General features: G+C 39.6%; 1 protein-coding gene across 2 annotated transcripts in view; it reads right to left on the bottom strand.

The window, feature by feature from the left end:
• The window catches only part of PDGFRL (platelet derived growth factor receptor like), a 601,289-nt gene that overhangs the window by 451,957 nt on the left and 133,747 nt on the right, over nt 1-15,585 (bottom strand). For both annotated transcript variants that reach the window (XM_044062414.1, XM_044062415.1), the window contains exon 2: nt 1,676-1,919. In XM_044062414.1, the coding sequence (XP_043918349.1) occupies nt 1,676-1,919 (244 nt within the window). The remainder of the gene's footprint in view (nt 1-1,675; nt 1,920-15,585) is intronic.

Here is a 15,585-nt window from a genome sequence, read left to right as displayed (position 1 = left end):
ATTCCTTTCCTGTAATAGCCATGATGGTGGTTTTAGCTTTATCCATTAAAGCCATAACTTTGCTGCAAATGAATCGGTGATTGCATTTTCATTCAAACTTTTACATAAAGTTTGAATGTTCTTGGGAGCTGGGATTTTGGTGAATCTTGAATCCACTCTTGTTTTTAAATTTTTATAGGATTATAGGAAATTACTAAGCTGATCTGCAGTGAGAGTAGGGAACAGGTGGAGGAGACCCTGGAGAGATGGAGATATGCTCTAGAGAGAAGAGGAATGAAGGTCAGCAGGACTAAGACAGAATATATGTGTGTGAATGAGAGGGAGGATAGAGGAATGGTGAGAATGCAAGGAGTAGAGGTGGCGAAGGTGGATGAGTTTAAATACTTGAAATCAATAATTCAGAGGAATGGTGAGTGTGGAAGAGAGGTGAAGAAGAGAGTACAGGCAGGATGGATTGGGAGGAGAAGAGTGTCCGGAGTGATTTGTGACAGACAAGTACCAGTAAGAGTGAAAGGGAAGGTCTACAAGAAGGTAGTGACGCCAGCTATGTTATATGGGTTGGAGACAGTGGCATTGACAAAAAGGCAGGAGTTAGAGCTGGATGTGGCAGAGTTAAAGATGTTAAGATTTGCACTGGGTGTGGCAAGGGTGGACAGGATTAGGAATAAGTATATTAGAGGGTTAGCCCAGGTTGGAAGGTTTGGAGACAAAGCCAGAGAGGCAAGATTACATTGGTTTGGACATGTGCTGAGGAGGGATGCTGAGTATATTGGGAAAAAGATGCTAAGGATGAAACTACCAGGTAACAGGAAAAGAGGAAGGCCTAAGATAAGGTTTATGGATGTGGTGAGAGAGGACATACAGGTGGTTGGTGTGACAGAGCAAGATGCAGAGGACAGGAAGAAATGGAAACAGATGATCTGCTGTGGCGACCCCTAACGGGAACAGCAGAAAGAAGACAATGACTAAGCTAACGGCCCAACAGTCTTTTTAAGCCTACCCATTCATGCTATTAATATAATTAAGGGAAGTGCTACTCATAGGGAATTTGGGCTTCAGGGGTTGCCTTATGAAATAGGCTGCCAAATTCTTGAGATTGCATAAATCAAAATGAAAAATCCTGCAGTACATCACTATTGATTTTGGAGCCTCACCCTACTTAGAAGATCTATATTTACTATGATTAACTGCATTTTGCCAAGTCATGACATGAATAACAGTAACTAAAACATCTAAATGTAAAGTTAATCACTAGTACCAAATAACTGCCATATAAACATCTGAATAAAATGAACAATATTCATTTTTGCATGGGGAAGCAATACACCTTGTACCCCCCTGACCTCCTCTCTCTCTCTCTCTGTATATATATATATATATATATATATATATATATATAATATACACTGCAAAAACTCAGAAAAAGGGGAAAAAGTATAAAACCCCCCCCCAAAATTATATTTTCCCTCTTATCCAACTGTTATTGTGCGTAGTACAAAAACAAAGAACAGAAACTGTGACAAACCAAAATCCACTATACCAAAATGTCAGTGTCATAAACATGCTGGTTTTGGGTAATGAAATAAGCCAGTTACTTTTTAAGGTACTCACCTGAACCATGATTCTAGTTCTGCTGGAGTATAATTGATACTACAGAACTTACAGTGATGCTTACCTGAGTCGAGAGTCCTTGAACGTGTCCAGATATGCAGGGTAACTCCATCCAATTTTAGTTCCCCGACAACGAAGCTCAATATTTGGGCCGGCAGACACACTAAGTGTACTGCCAAGCTTGACAAACCGTCCTTTGTCCATAACACGTGTCATTACAGTTGAATCTTTATCCTTTGGTCTGGGAAGTCTTCTCTTAGGAGGAGAGCCTCGTGGACGATTTGGCTTATCCTTTTGTTGACAAACAACTGGTACAATTATAAGAAAAAGAACATTTAGTATTATAACACATTTCAACTAAGCTGCTCTGTATTTCTGAACATTCTATTAACTCATTTACCTGCTGTATTCAGTACTCTGAAGTGGAATATTGCAGTTAAAGAAACATGAGATGCGTCACAACCTTACAACAATTTAACAGAGCAACTGATTTCAGTTGTTTTATTTATCAAGTGAGTGCACAGTTTCAGGGAACTCTTGTATGCAAGACATAGCTCAGTGAGATAGCACACTTATAAAATACACAAGCAAAGCTAAAAACATTTTTGTTAATAATGCAGGGGTCCTTGGAGCATGCTTCACAAGGTAAGGACCTGTTTCATTTAATGCATCTTTCCGACCCTGCCCACAGCCCCCTTCCTTCTTATTTATTGTTTCCCTTTTTTCTGTTGTTCATTTCATTGCTTCTGCATTCCTATGGTTACCTTCTACCTCTGATGCTGCTATCCATTATAAATGCTTCTACCCAGCTTGTTTAGTCCCTAACTTGTCCAACAGTTCACTCCTGAATCACCTGAAACATCTGATGCATTATCTCCCCATCTTATTAGGGCTTTGTCATGTCTATTTCTGCTTTTGCCTCTGCTTTTCACTCCATTCTGTGCCTAAATCTCCCTTGGGAAAGGCTTCTTCTTATTCTGTCCTTTTGATAGAACTCTCTCATTTGTTTCCCTGCTGATATATTGTCTCTTTTCTCATCTCCTTGTAGTTACCTTTGTGATTTATTTCCTGCTCATCTTTTTTTTTACTAGTGTGTGGTCCTTTTGCACTTCCTGACCTTGTCTTCTTCCGTGAATGTTTCGGCATCAGACATTGCACTCCCTCCCATGCAGATTGCACTCCCTCTGAGCATCTCTGCATTATCTTTTCTAAGTCTAAGATTATTCTCCAAGTCCCTGACATGTCAGCAATTCAAATGTTTTATTGCTTTTGTTGTTTAGCTGGCTGTGATGCCTCTGTTTAAATTTTGGAACATCTTACATACTGTATAATATGCAGGAATGGCCTTAGGTCAACCGGTGCCCTAGGCAAAAGGGCTCCATGGTGCCCCCCACCACACCATCTGGTGCCCCCATCCTAGTCTACTTACACCAAATAAATACTGGAAAAGTGCCCCTACTAGAGCAGCACCCTAGGCAGCCGCCTAGTTGGCCTATGCCTAAGGCCGGCCATGATAATATGAACCATTTTACTTCCTGCCGTACTTCTAGAATTGCATGATATTTCAACCACACTAGATCTCCTTTCATTTCTCCAGCATAGCCTTCCTTCTGCTACAAAATGTCTCAGGGTAATCATTGACCAGCTTTACAAGCATCCCTGCAAATGGGCTAACCATAAGTCTTTCTGCTCGTCTAATTATTTCACCTTTTACAGCACAGGAATTAAATCATGCCAAAAAGTGGGTTGACATTCTGTTGCTGCTTGCCAGCGTCTTACTATATTTATCATTTTATTAGAGTCTCTTGATTTCCTGGTAGAACAAATATCTTCTGTAACAGCTTCATTACAAACTGCTCCAGTCATACCTCTCAGATGTTAAGAATTCTGCATAATGTCCATAACTTTGCTCATATTTTTGATCCAACCCTTGTAAAATATATTGTTTTATGGAAAAATCTGAATGTAGTCACTAAATACTGACAGCCATTTGGGTTTCAGAATTGCTATCCTTCAAAAACTGCATGCTAATAGAAAATGTTTTAGTTTAGAAACTTTCTAAGTTTATAAGAACAATACTTAAAATCTGTCCATGAATTTGGGCCTTTGTCCCCAATTAGTTTTGGCTCTGTCCAGAATTGTTGTACAAAGAGACTGAGAGTTATGTCTCCAGTTCATTGTCAAAACCTCTTTTGTATTCCAACTGTCCTGGTGTTGCTCCTCATACAGTTTTCAGATCATCCACATTTTGCTCCTGCCTTTTTATTATTTCTTTTATCTCATATTCTGTGTATATTATATTCTGTGGATCTCAGATGGAACTGGCAACTATGCCGAGCTCTACATTAGTGCCCTATACAAGCACCTGTATAACTGCATTGACTCGGCAGTAGCTGTTAGGACCAAAACAAGCTCTTCAAAGAAAAAGCAAACCTGCCTGGTGGACAACCACCATTAACAGGCTTTTCAATAAAAGGAAGAAATTGCTGTCCAAGAGTAGGAAGGAGTGGGCCCTAAAATGGAGACACTCCCTCCTCAACTTAAATAAGTAAATAAGACTTCTTGTGAAGTCCTCCAAGGCAGACTATGAATCCAAGTTTGCTTCCTCAACCAAGGACAACCATAAGGAATTTTTTAGTTTCATTGGTAACCTAAAAGGTAAGGCTCAGATTTGCGCCGAACTGGTAGTTAATGGTAACACATAAACTGAGCTGGTGGACATAGCTAACCTGCTAGTCAACAGGTTCAGTGAAAACTTCAGTTCTCCGTCCCTGCCACACATACTTCATAACATCCATAACATCTGTCCCCTACCTTGTATTTCTAAAGAGAAGGTTGTAAACACCCATATTAAGGCCAAAAGCACAGTATCAATGGGACCTGATAACATTCCAGCTGTGTCCTACATGGGCTCAAACAAGAATTAGCATCACCATTGGCTACTCTTTTCAATCACAGTCTAAGCACCTGCTTCATCCCAGCTGAATGGAAAACTGCCACCGTTATCCCCCTGCACAAAGGTGGTGTTTCTACTGACCCCAGGAACTGCAGTCCTATTAGCAAAACTAGCCTTATCTGCAAGACCATGGACAGAATCATCATTGACCTTATCAACAAAGATATAGGTAATCTCCAAACACTAAATCCTACCCAATTTGGATTTGTCAAGGGGAGATCATGCTTGTTTAACCTGGTGGATTTCTTTGATACAGTCACAAGGGCCATAGACGAGGGGGAATCTGTGCATACAGCCTGTCTAGACCTGGCCAAGATATTTGACACTATCCCTCAGTCACAAACTGTAACAGCTAAACAACAACCCTTATATGATAAGGTGGGTTGCAAACTGGCTTTCTGATAGAACCCATTCAGTCAAAATAAGGAAATCCACCTCCAAAGGCAGACCCCTTTACTAGTGGTGTTCCACAGGGATTGGTCCTGGGACCTCTATTGTTTGAAATCTATTTCTCTGAAGTACAAGCTAAAACCAAAGGACTGTGGCTGACAAAGTCTGCTGATGACTGCAAACTGGGTGCAATCACAGAATCTCCAAATGATGTCAACATCCTTCAAGAAGGTCTTACGTAAACAAATGACTGGTACCAAAGTCATGGTCTCAAACTCAATGCAAAAAAATGTATTATCACCCCTTTCGGCAAGAACAATGTTCCTGCAAATTACCACATCAATGGCAATACCCTAAGTATGCACTCAGTGGTGAGAGATCTAGGCACTCATGGTGATCAAAGGCAAGGTTGCTGTCAACTCGTCTCCAGAATGGTAAGAAGGGCATTCTATACAGCTCACCTCATAAGTAAGGGCATCGCCTTGAGAAAAAGTGAAGTTATCATCTCCATGTACATTTCACTCATTAGGCCAGTAATTGAGTTCAATGCCCCTTTTGGCATGAACCTTTCAAAGCACCTGCAGCAACTGGAGAGACCACAAAGGTTCCTCACAAAGAAAATTCAAGGTCTTCAGCAGCTATCATATGTAAATTATCTGAAATCACTGTCACTTTATTCTGTTTCATACAGATTACTCATAGGCAATCTCTGCCTTGCATATGAGGTGATCTCTGACCTCACTTTATTGGAAATGCTGTGCATCCACAAGTCCAATGGTGCATGGATTACTCTCTCTAAAGACCTAAACCTGGTAAGTGCATCAAAAGAACCTGCTGGAGAGATGGATTTGTCTCCAATTGGATACCACACTTTTGGAACAGACTTCCATTTCACATCAAACAGAGCACTTCATTGGCCCTCTTCAAACACAATCTGGATGATTGGATGGGAAACCATAAATTCACCCCTGGGGTTCCACTTGTGTCCCTCTTGGACAGGGATGATAGGTGCTGATCATGGTAATAAGTGTAAAATTTGGCTAGGCTTTTAAGGGCCCTCGGGCCATTAGCCTAGTAACTTCCTATGATCTGTTCTTAAAATTACTTTTTACCTTTGCTTTATATTCCTCCAGATCTTACACCTTTCCTTCCAGCCTTTCCACATTTCATAGGCTCATAGAAGGTTACCAATCTAATGGCCATGGGGCTCTTACAAGCCTAGCCAAGAGTTTATCCCAAAAAAAAAAAAAAAAAAAAATATATATATATATATATATATATATATATATATATATATATCAGTCAGCACCTGTCACCCCTGTCAGTGAGGGACAAAGGTGAAACCCCTTAGACAAATTTGTGGCTTCCCATCCACTCATCACAGTTGAGCTTGTAGAGGGTCAGCGAGGTGCTCTGTTTGACATGTATGGGAAGTCTGCTCCAGAGACAGGGCAGCCTCTGGGAGATAAACCTGTCTCTCCAGCAGGTTTTGTTGAAGTTGCATATTAGATTTAGGCTTTTTGAACAGGTTATGTGCAAGGAGTTAGACTTATGGATATGGAGCATCTCTAATGGCAGGGTCCGATATTGCCTTGCTGGCGAGACAGAGATCACCTCTAAGCAATCTGTACGATACAGAGTAGAGTAATAGTGATTTGAGCCTGTCTGAATAGGACAGGTGTTGGAGGCCATGGAGTCTCTTTGTGAGGTATTTCTGTGGCCTTTCCAGTTGGTGCAGGTGTTTGGAGAGGTACATACCAAATGGGGTGCTATACCCAATTATAGGCCTAATGAGGGAGGAGTACAGAGAGGTAATGACCTCCTTTTTCTGGATGCAATCCCTTTACTTACGAGATGAATGAAGTAAAAGACTTTTCTGACCACTGCCGCTACATGATGGTCAAATGCGAGATTGTTGTCAACCTGAGCACCCAGGTGTCTCACCACAGGTTGTGTGCTTAGGGGGTTCACACTGATGTGGCAATCAGTAGGGGTTGTGTTTTTACCAAATGGTATGATAATACATTTTTTTGCATTTAACTTAAGGCCACGACTTTGGCACCGTGGGGGATTATGTCAAAGGCCTTGACCAAGACAAGGTAAGCTGTATGTGCCTACTTTCCTTCATCCAGGGTCATGGTTACAGTCTCAAAGAAGTCAACCAGGTTCAACAAGCAAGATCTGCCCCTGATGAAATCAAACTGGGTGCGGTCAAGTGCTTGGAGACTGCCTATGACTTGTCAAGCTAATGGAGTAATAGTTTCCCAGGTCAGTAGCTGCACCACCTTTGTGCAAGAGGATGACAATTTCCACTCTGCTGGAAAGAAGCCTGTAATTAGGCTGTAGTTGAATAGGGTGCTCAGTGGTGATCCTATTTCTTGCTGGAGATGGTGCAGAATACAGCCTGGGATACTATCAGGTCCCATGGAAGCTGTGTTTTTTGCCTTTGGATAGAGCCTTTAACACTTGATCTACGAATATATGAGATGCGAGACAAGTGTTGGGGACGTTGAATGGGCCTTTGAGGGGATGGGGGGTGAAGTTTTCTCTGAACTTATCAGCTAGCAGGTTGGCTAACTCAACAGGATCAGTGTAAGTGGTACCATTAAGTACAAATTTGGAACAAATCTAGGCTTTGCCCTGAAGGTTCCTGATGTAACTGAAAAAAGATTTGTGGTTTCCCTTTGTTTTGGAGGCTAGTTTCAATTCATAATTGACTTTGGAGGTTTACACTAGTGATCTAATTTGCTTGTTGAGGCTGATGAGGGAGGTTTTTCAATCTGGAATTTGTTCCTTTTTACCCTTGGACAACTTCTTCCTTTTGTTATAAAGCCGATTGATAGAGGATGTCCACTAGACCTGTTTGTGTTTCCTTGAGGAGCAGGTTTTAGTTCTGTTGGGTATGGCTGAGTCCATGCAGTTGTACAGGTGCTTGTATTCTGCACTGATGTACTGTTCAGCATAGTTGTCTGCATCCTCTTAGGGGGCGCTGGTATAAAGCTACTGATAACCCTGCTTAGGAGGTTGTAGTCACCTTTTCAGAAGTTTTTTAGCCTTGTTATGGCTGGAGGAGTTGGATGGGATAGAAACTTCAAATGAGAGAGACCGAAGATCTGACTTCACCAGGGATAGAATATACTATGGGAGTGGTGCAGCGGTCACCCATGTTGGTAAGGACCAAGTCCAGAATGTTATCTCCCCTTCTGGGGGATGTGACGAGCTGGTCTAGTGTGTTAGAACTGATGAAGTCAAGGAAATGTTGGGTGAGTGCATTAGTGCAGGAATAATTCACCCAGTCTATGGTGGGGTAGTTGAAGTCACCAAGGATCAGGGTGTTAGGGGGTACCTTGATGGAGTCAAGTAAGTCCAGGTAGGAGAAGGGGATATCCTGAGTCATGGAGAGGTGTCTATAGGTGGCTGTAACTTAGATGGATGTCTTGCCAACTGTCAGTTGAAACTGGAGTAATTCCAGTGCATCATGCTGGCAAATCAATCTGGAGGTGTGCTTGTCTTTAATGAAGATAGAGACTCCACCACCCTTAGTCTTATCGACCTTGTTTTGGGGTCAGAAAGTGTGGAATAAGGTATAGCCTGGTAAGGCAGGGGTGTTCTCTGCATCCCTGAACCAGGTGTCCGTGACCGCACAGACATTGGCATCTTCCAGTGTGAGGAGAGCATCCAGTGAGTGTATTTTCAGGTTAAGGCGCCTATAGTTAAGCAGCATGACCTTCAATTTGCTTTTTGACAGACCTTTTAATTTGGAAAATTTGTCTTTGGGAAATAGCCTAAAAAGGCACAATGGGGAGGCAAGAGCCTTGGCCAGGATCCAGAACTCCAGGGGATACAGGTGGACACCATCTCTGGCAAAGCATTGAGACCTGTTAACCATGTCATCCCAATCAGACAGATACTGGATCCCCTTGGAAAGACACCAGAAACTAAGCCATTTGTCGAAGTCAATTATTTTTTGTTGGTATTGCGGTACCTTTCTTAGTGAAGGTAGGATGCTGCTTAGGGCTAAGGTCATACCTGCCTGGGACGCATACTCTTGAGAGCTCAATCATGTCTCTCTTCATATAGTCCAGGGAAATACATCTGAAGTCATTCACACCAACATGGAAAAGACAGATTCATGTGACCTTCTCCTTGTTGAGCCTGGTGAGGGGGACATCAGTGTTTCTCACTATTGAGTCGCCATTGACTAGTATGTTTGGTTTATTGTTATGCCTTAAGGGCTGCATTGGTTTATTGTTATGTCTAATAGGCTGTGTTTGTGAAACACTGGTGTGTTGTCGACTGTGTGTGATGATTTTGGTGTTGTGTATGGAATGTTTGTAAGTGTGTTTTGGGGGTCTCTGATGTTTAGGTAAGTTTTTATTGAGGACCCCTGCATAGGTGTGTGTGTGTGTGTGTGTGTGTGTGTGTGTGTGTGTGTGTGTGTGTGTGTGTGTGCATGTGTGTGTGTGTGTGTGTGTGTGTGTGTGTGTGTGTGTGTGTGTGTGTGTGTGTTGTACTTGGTTATGTGATGAGGGTGGTGTGGTTTTTGTGTTGACAATCTCCTCTTTGTCAGGAGTACTGACTGTGGCATGAGAGAGCATGGATTCCAGGTTACTGATGTAGATGCATTTCTCACAAGTAGAAGAATTATGTGCTAGGAGACGAGGACTGTCTGTGAATGTGAGGCAGCTGCTACACTGTCTCAGTATGCCCATGTCAATCAGGCTGGCAGGAGAAACTGGTGGGAATTGTCCAGACATAGTGTTCTGAATACTTGGTGGACTTATGGAGAGCGGGTTTTGATAAGAGTTTGTCCATAAGAGTCACAAAAACCTTAAATGTAAAATAACTGGCTTGAAGCACAAGTGCCAAAACCAAAACTAAGATGCTTAGAATAGCAGCTAAATTTAATCAGGCTACTAACAAGCAGTAATAAATGCAGAATAAGAGCACTTGAACACTTAAGAGTACACATAACAGAAAATAAGGCAATAAAGTAGGTAGAAAACAGTTACAGTAAGAGCAGATGAATAAAGTGTAAACATTTTTTTTGTTAAGTGGAGAGGGAGGAAACAGATCAAGATTAAGAGACTACGGTGATTGTCCTTCCCAAGTGCTCTCTTTGTACACAGTAGATAGAGCTGATGAGATGGAACTGGTAGGAGTATCTGAAATCAAAGAATCAAGGTGGTAGTCCTTCCCAAATTATCTCACTATACTCAGTTGAGTGAGCAAATGAGATGGGTCTGGAAGGAGTGCCCAAACACAAATTTACAGCAGGGGTGGGTAATTCCAAAGCCTCCAAGTTTAAGACTACAACTCTACAGAGGGAGGGTGGGAAAAAACTGCAGAGAAAGAGACCACAACATTCAATTAATATTCAATGAAACAAATAAATAAATGCAGTACAATTTTGTTAACGATCACTGAAACAGTGCAACTGCAAAAAGGTATACTTAAATCAGCTTGTATGTCCAAATGATTGTAGATCAGTCACAGCCAGCCAGCAGCTCTGCTACTGAGCACAAATACACAGAAATGTAACTATACCAATACTATAAGACAAAGGATAGACCCCCAGGCTATCAGATCCACACACAAAACTTCACAGAAGTAAAACAACTCCCACTGAAACTGGCTGGCTTACAGTTCTAGTGCTGACCTAGCCCTGACAAACAAACTGCAGAGACAGAGAGACCACAATATTCAATTAATATTCAATGAAACAAATAAATAAATGCAGTGCAAGTGCAAAAAAGTATACTAATATCAGTTTGTATGTCCAGATGGCTGGAGATCAGTCACAGCCAGCCAAACAGCTTGTTGTCCCATTGCATGTTTCAAGGAGCCTACATCCTGGTCTATTATGATTATCTTTAAAAAGAAAATAGCACAATTGCTCCCCATTATTTTCATCTTTAAATACAGCCATCTGTTCCTACTTTAGTTCCTGCATGCTCATCTTTTTTTCTGGGCTGTTTATTTTCCTTCTAACAATGCTATTTTCCCACATTTTAGCAGGTCCCCATCCAGAGCTTTGGGCTTAAACAGTAATTTTGGCTGGGCTGTCCAGTGCTACCTCAATGACGGTTTATTTATTTGTAAGGGATTATGCATTTTATCTCTGTAGCTAACTGTTTGCCATACCCCCATGGAAATGTGTCTACCTTGTGCTAATCACTAAATTATATTTTGCTTATGTTTTGTTAGTTTTGGCTTAAGTGTTGGTAGGATATTTTAAACTCTGGAAAAGAGAGATTTGGTGCTGCAGAGTCACCGTTTACTCCCCATTCTAACATATTGTGTGAGTGTTTGTGTATGTCAGTGTGTGTGATTCTGTGCTTGTATATGTTTCTGGTTAAACATCAATTCCTGTTAGCAAGGTTACACTAAGAGGCACTAAGTTCATTCTGAAGTGGATGAAATCCTTGAGAGACAGAAACTAAAACTCAAACCTGTAGTTGTACAGTGTGGAGGTTATGTGGGTGTTGCAGTACTTAGCTATTATGTACAGTAACAGTGCACATTTACTATATACCCTTAAGACCAAGTGCTAATTGAGTTACAGTGGGTACCACTGGTGGAATTCATTCCCTATACTTATGGTTTCAATGCATATTTAAATACTGACGACAGTAATACTAATGACACTTAGAATCCATTGTCCCTGTGCATCACATACATATATATATATATATATATATATATATATATATATATATATATATGTATATATAAATTATTTTTACTTATTATGCAATGTGAGTGTAGTGCAGAAACATTGTGGACATGTGCTGCATTCTTTATCTTGAGAATAAGTCATATACCTCCCACAGAAGGCCTGCTGTGATCTAAAATGTAAGACCCTGACAGTCAAAGGCTTGTAAACACTTATCTTTAGTGTTTACATATAAAAGACTATATGATAACCTGCTTTAAGAAATCTTAACAAAACTACCAGGAATTATAATGGACTCAAGGATGTAAATGCAACTTAATACTGTATGTGACCACACTACTTCGGCTACTTTAGACCATGGTAGCTAAGGTTCATATTTTATAAGAAAATGCTAAACTATCAATATGTCTCAGCTATTATGAAAGCTGCAATGTTAAAAAGAGAATGCACATTTGCATGATAAAACAAATTCTAAGGTAATAACTTAGTGAAGAGAGGCAATGGGCAGCAGTTTGATTCAGAAGACAATAACATCAATTAAGGAAGGAAATGTGAGCAGAAAATGAAGACAGCTACTTATGGTTTAACTGAGGGGCTTCCACTTCTTTGATTACAATCAAACCTCCAAAACATATTTTTTCATTAATCCCAGTGCAAGTCAGACATAGTTTCATTTATTCCAAAAACTCTTTACAAGCTCCTAATCAGACCTGCCATTTACTCTCCTATAAAAGCAATGAATTCTTAAAACTGCCACCCCATGTGTTGGGTGAAACAGCTTGCAATGTCTGAAGTTTAAGGCTACCCTTTTCCTCACAATCAATCACATGCTAATCTTGCAATACACAAAATTTAAAGTTAACATTTTACACACAAATATAAGTTATATGGCAAAGAATTTCTGAAACTTGCAGTTCCTAACATCAGCTTTGTTTCTTCTTTCTGTTCTTGAATGGAGACAGTTTTCAGCTGTTCCAACATTAAACCTACAAAAATAGACTCCAGGATAGACTAAGCCTTTATGATACAGTTTGCTACTGTATTAAAGTAATATTTCATCCCAGTTTTGAAATGAGAAAAAAACATTAGCAAAATTAATACTGGAGCCCTGAGAAACTCTTAATCAGATGCTATGTTGTTTTTATACAATGATAAGGTCATTCAGCCAGTTAGCAAGCCTTTTCCAAGTAGGTGGCTAAATATACTTCTTTATATTATAATAAACCAAACAAAACTGAGTTAGTTGGTTTAAGTTTCCTCTGTCAGGTCAACAAAAATGATGTAAGTCTTCTCCATAAATGTATTTACCCAAAATATTTGTGAGGCCTTCACTCAGACAAATATGCACATTTTCTAAAGAATACAGACTGCATGGCCAGCCCAGCAATACAGCCAGGAAGTAATAATACAGTGCTTAGGACTCTTCCATATCATAAAGTAATTCCTGCAGCAATGATCTTTATAATGCACAGCTGTATGAGTTTACTCGCTATAACAATATATGTTTGAATAATGGATAACTGCCATAGTTCAGGATCCTTCCCTATATCCTGCTACATCTGCACATGTGGTGGATTTGCTGATGTGTGCACTCAAATAGTTCTGTTCCAGTTGTAGATGGTTTCTGTTACTAGTTGTTTCATTATATTTTGTTTTATTCTTTTGCTAACTTTGTAAACCCACTAAACATGTTTCTTTTCAGGAGTGACCCAGACGAACTACAATGCAGAGTCTAATGCACAGTGTACTGTTACGTTTCTTTATTACTCTCATTATATGTGTGGTTGGGGTGCATAGCAGTTATCTGATTCACTCATACCAGTCTTTCTGAGTTGTATTTATTTTATGTAGGCTAGTTTAGGCTTTCAAGGCTTTTTTACCATTCCCTAGAGCATTTATAGTATCTCTGTCTACTGTTTGTGAGGCTGTAAAAAAGAAAGGACTGAGATCTGTAGTGCTGTATGTTTTCAGCCAGATGGGGCTGCATCTATATATCTATTGTTGAAAAAGATCAGGCCAGAGAACCAATGCCTGCCTTCAGATAATGTCCACACATTTATGTATTCTGCAATAGTTATGCTATTCTTCAAAAGTTACTCTTATTGTGGGAGAGTATGTCTGCACATATTCATATACAATCCAAGAGCATTCTCTATCATCCTGTGAAGTAAGACTGCAAATCAATGACCTGAAACTAAATAAACTGGGAAACACAATCCTGTAGAAATTGTTCAAAAATAAAACATCACAGACACATATGTTTGCTTCAAAAAGGAAGAAACACAGTCCATGTAAACTGTATTTCTGGAATCAGACACCATGGACTCACAGACTACTAAAATGTCATTATCTTTGCTCCTAACACCTAAAAGGACATCACAAACAAAATACATAGAACTAGAAGCAAAGACAAAAAAACAAATCTGCTAAAGCTAAAACAGAACAGACCATTGCAAATGAGGAATTAGAAAATGCCCTACAACTTTTGCATCAAGATTATTGAGAATTTATCTAGACAACTAATAAGTATGAACCTAACTTTAGCAGAAATATCAAAAAAGTGGAATCGTTCAGGCAGAAAAACTTCTGAAACGGAAGACAAAATAATAAAACTGGAAAAAGGCACGTAGAGCTGTACAAACGATCTAAACAATACAACTGAAAAAACTGTTACACCTGGAAGCACACAGCAGATGAGAAATATATATTGTTGCCTCACAACAAGAGGTTCTCCCATTCGATTCTCAGCTGGAGTGCGGGTAGTGCCTTCTGTGTGGAGTCTGCATGTCCTCCCCACGGTTGGGTGGGTGTTCGAAAGACATGCGTAAATGGGCGTGCCTTCGTTGAAGGTTGAACGTCGAGCTGGCACCTCGACGTTCGTGAAAATCTACTGCCAATCATTAGCAGACCGGAGTTCTGCTGTGGCAACCCCTAACCGGGAAAAGCCGAAAGACAACAACATAGGGAGACTACATATCTATGAGCTGGCTGAATCAATAAAGAATGTTCATGATATATTAATTTTACTAGAACGTCAGTCATCAGAGAACTTGATTATAGCAATAGTACGCTGAGTATTAAGAACATAAAATATATACATACCTAGACAAATTTATGGGAAAATGCTAAACACCAACATGTCTCAACTATTATGAAAGCTGCAAAATAAAATAAAAGAAAGAGAATTTGCATGGAAATTACACAAAATGAATATATCCAATGCCATATAAACTTCAAAGTTAAAAATTGTTACCCTTTGGCTCAACCATATAAAAATAGTATTAGATTCCATGTGACTTCCCCCTGCTAAACTTCTGTTTACAGTCAGTGGTAATTAAAAACAAATTTCACCATACAAGGAATCCAAGAACACCATGAAGAAATGATTTCTTTAAACCAGAATGAAACATGGATTAGAAAGACTATAATCAACTTTGTTTTCATATAGCATTATGGTGGACTTTGTTTCAATCTGCATTCCTTAATATGTGGACATGCCTAGGTAGGTCCTTAGGAATGACCTACTACACTAGAAACTGTTGTTAACGGTACTTGGCTTTAGTGTGCTACTTTCATTAGGATTGTCATGTCAGGTATTATAAGCTTTAAGAGTAAAGTAATACAATAAATTCTAAATATCTAAGCTAAATATATGCATAATATTATGGTTGTAAGTATAAAAGTAAGAAATGTTTACTTAACTTGAAATGTGAGTTACTTAACACAAGTAAAATATTTTTCCTAAATTTAAACTATATTGGTCCTTAAGATACTAAATAACAAACATATGTTTATATTTCTTCTTCTTAAGTTGGTTGGTAACTGGATACATTAGAAATGTATAGAGACATTTCTTTAAGGTGAAATTAATAAATAATCTCAAATGGTATAAAAAGCATGCTATTCATGCCCATAATTAGAGACATTAAATGAATATGAAGCATTTAAGTAT

The sequence above is a fragment of the Protopterus annectens genome, chromosome 2.part1 (genome assembly GCF_019279795.1).
Source record: "Protopterus annectens isolate FY-2018-M chromosome 2.part1, PAN1.0, whole genome shotgun sequence".
Lineage (NCBI taxonomy): Eukaryota > Metazoa > Chordata > Ceratodontiformes > Protopteridae > Protopterus > Protopterus annectens.
The sequence above is the reverse complement of the archived record's forward strand: the minus strand, read 5'-3'. Positions and strand labels throughout refer to the sequence as shown.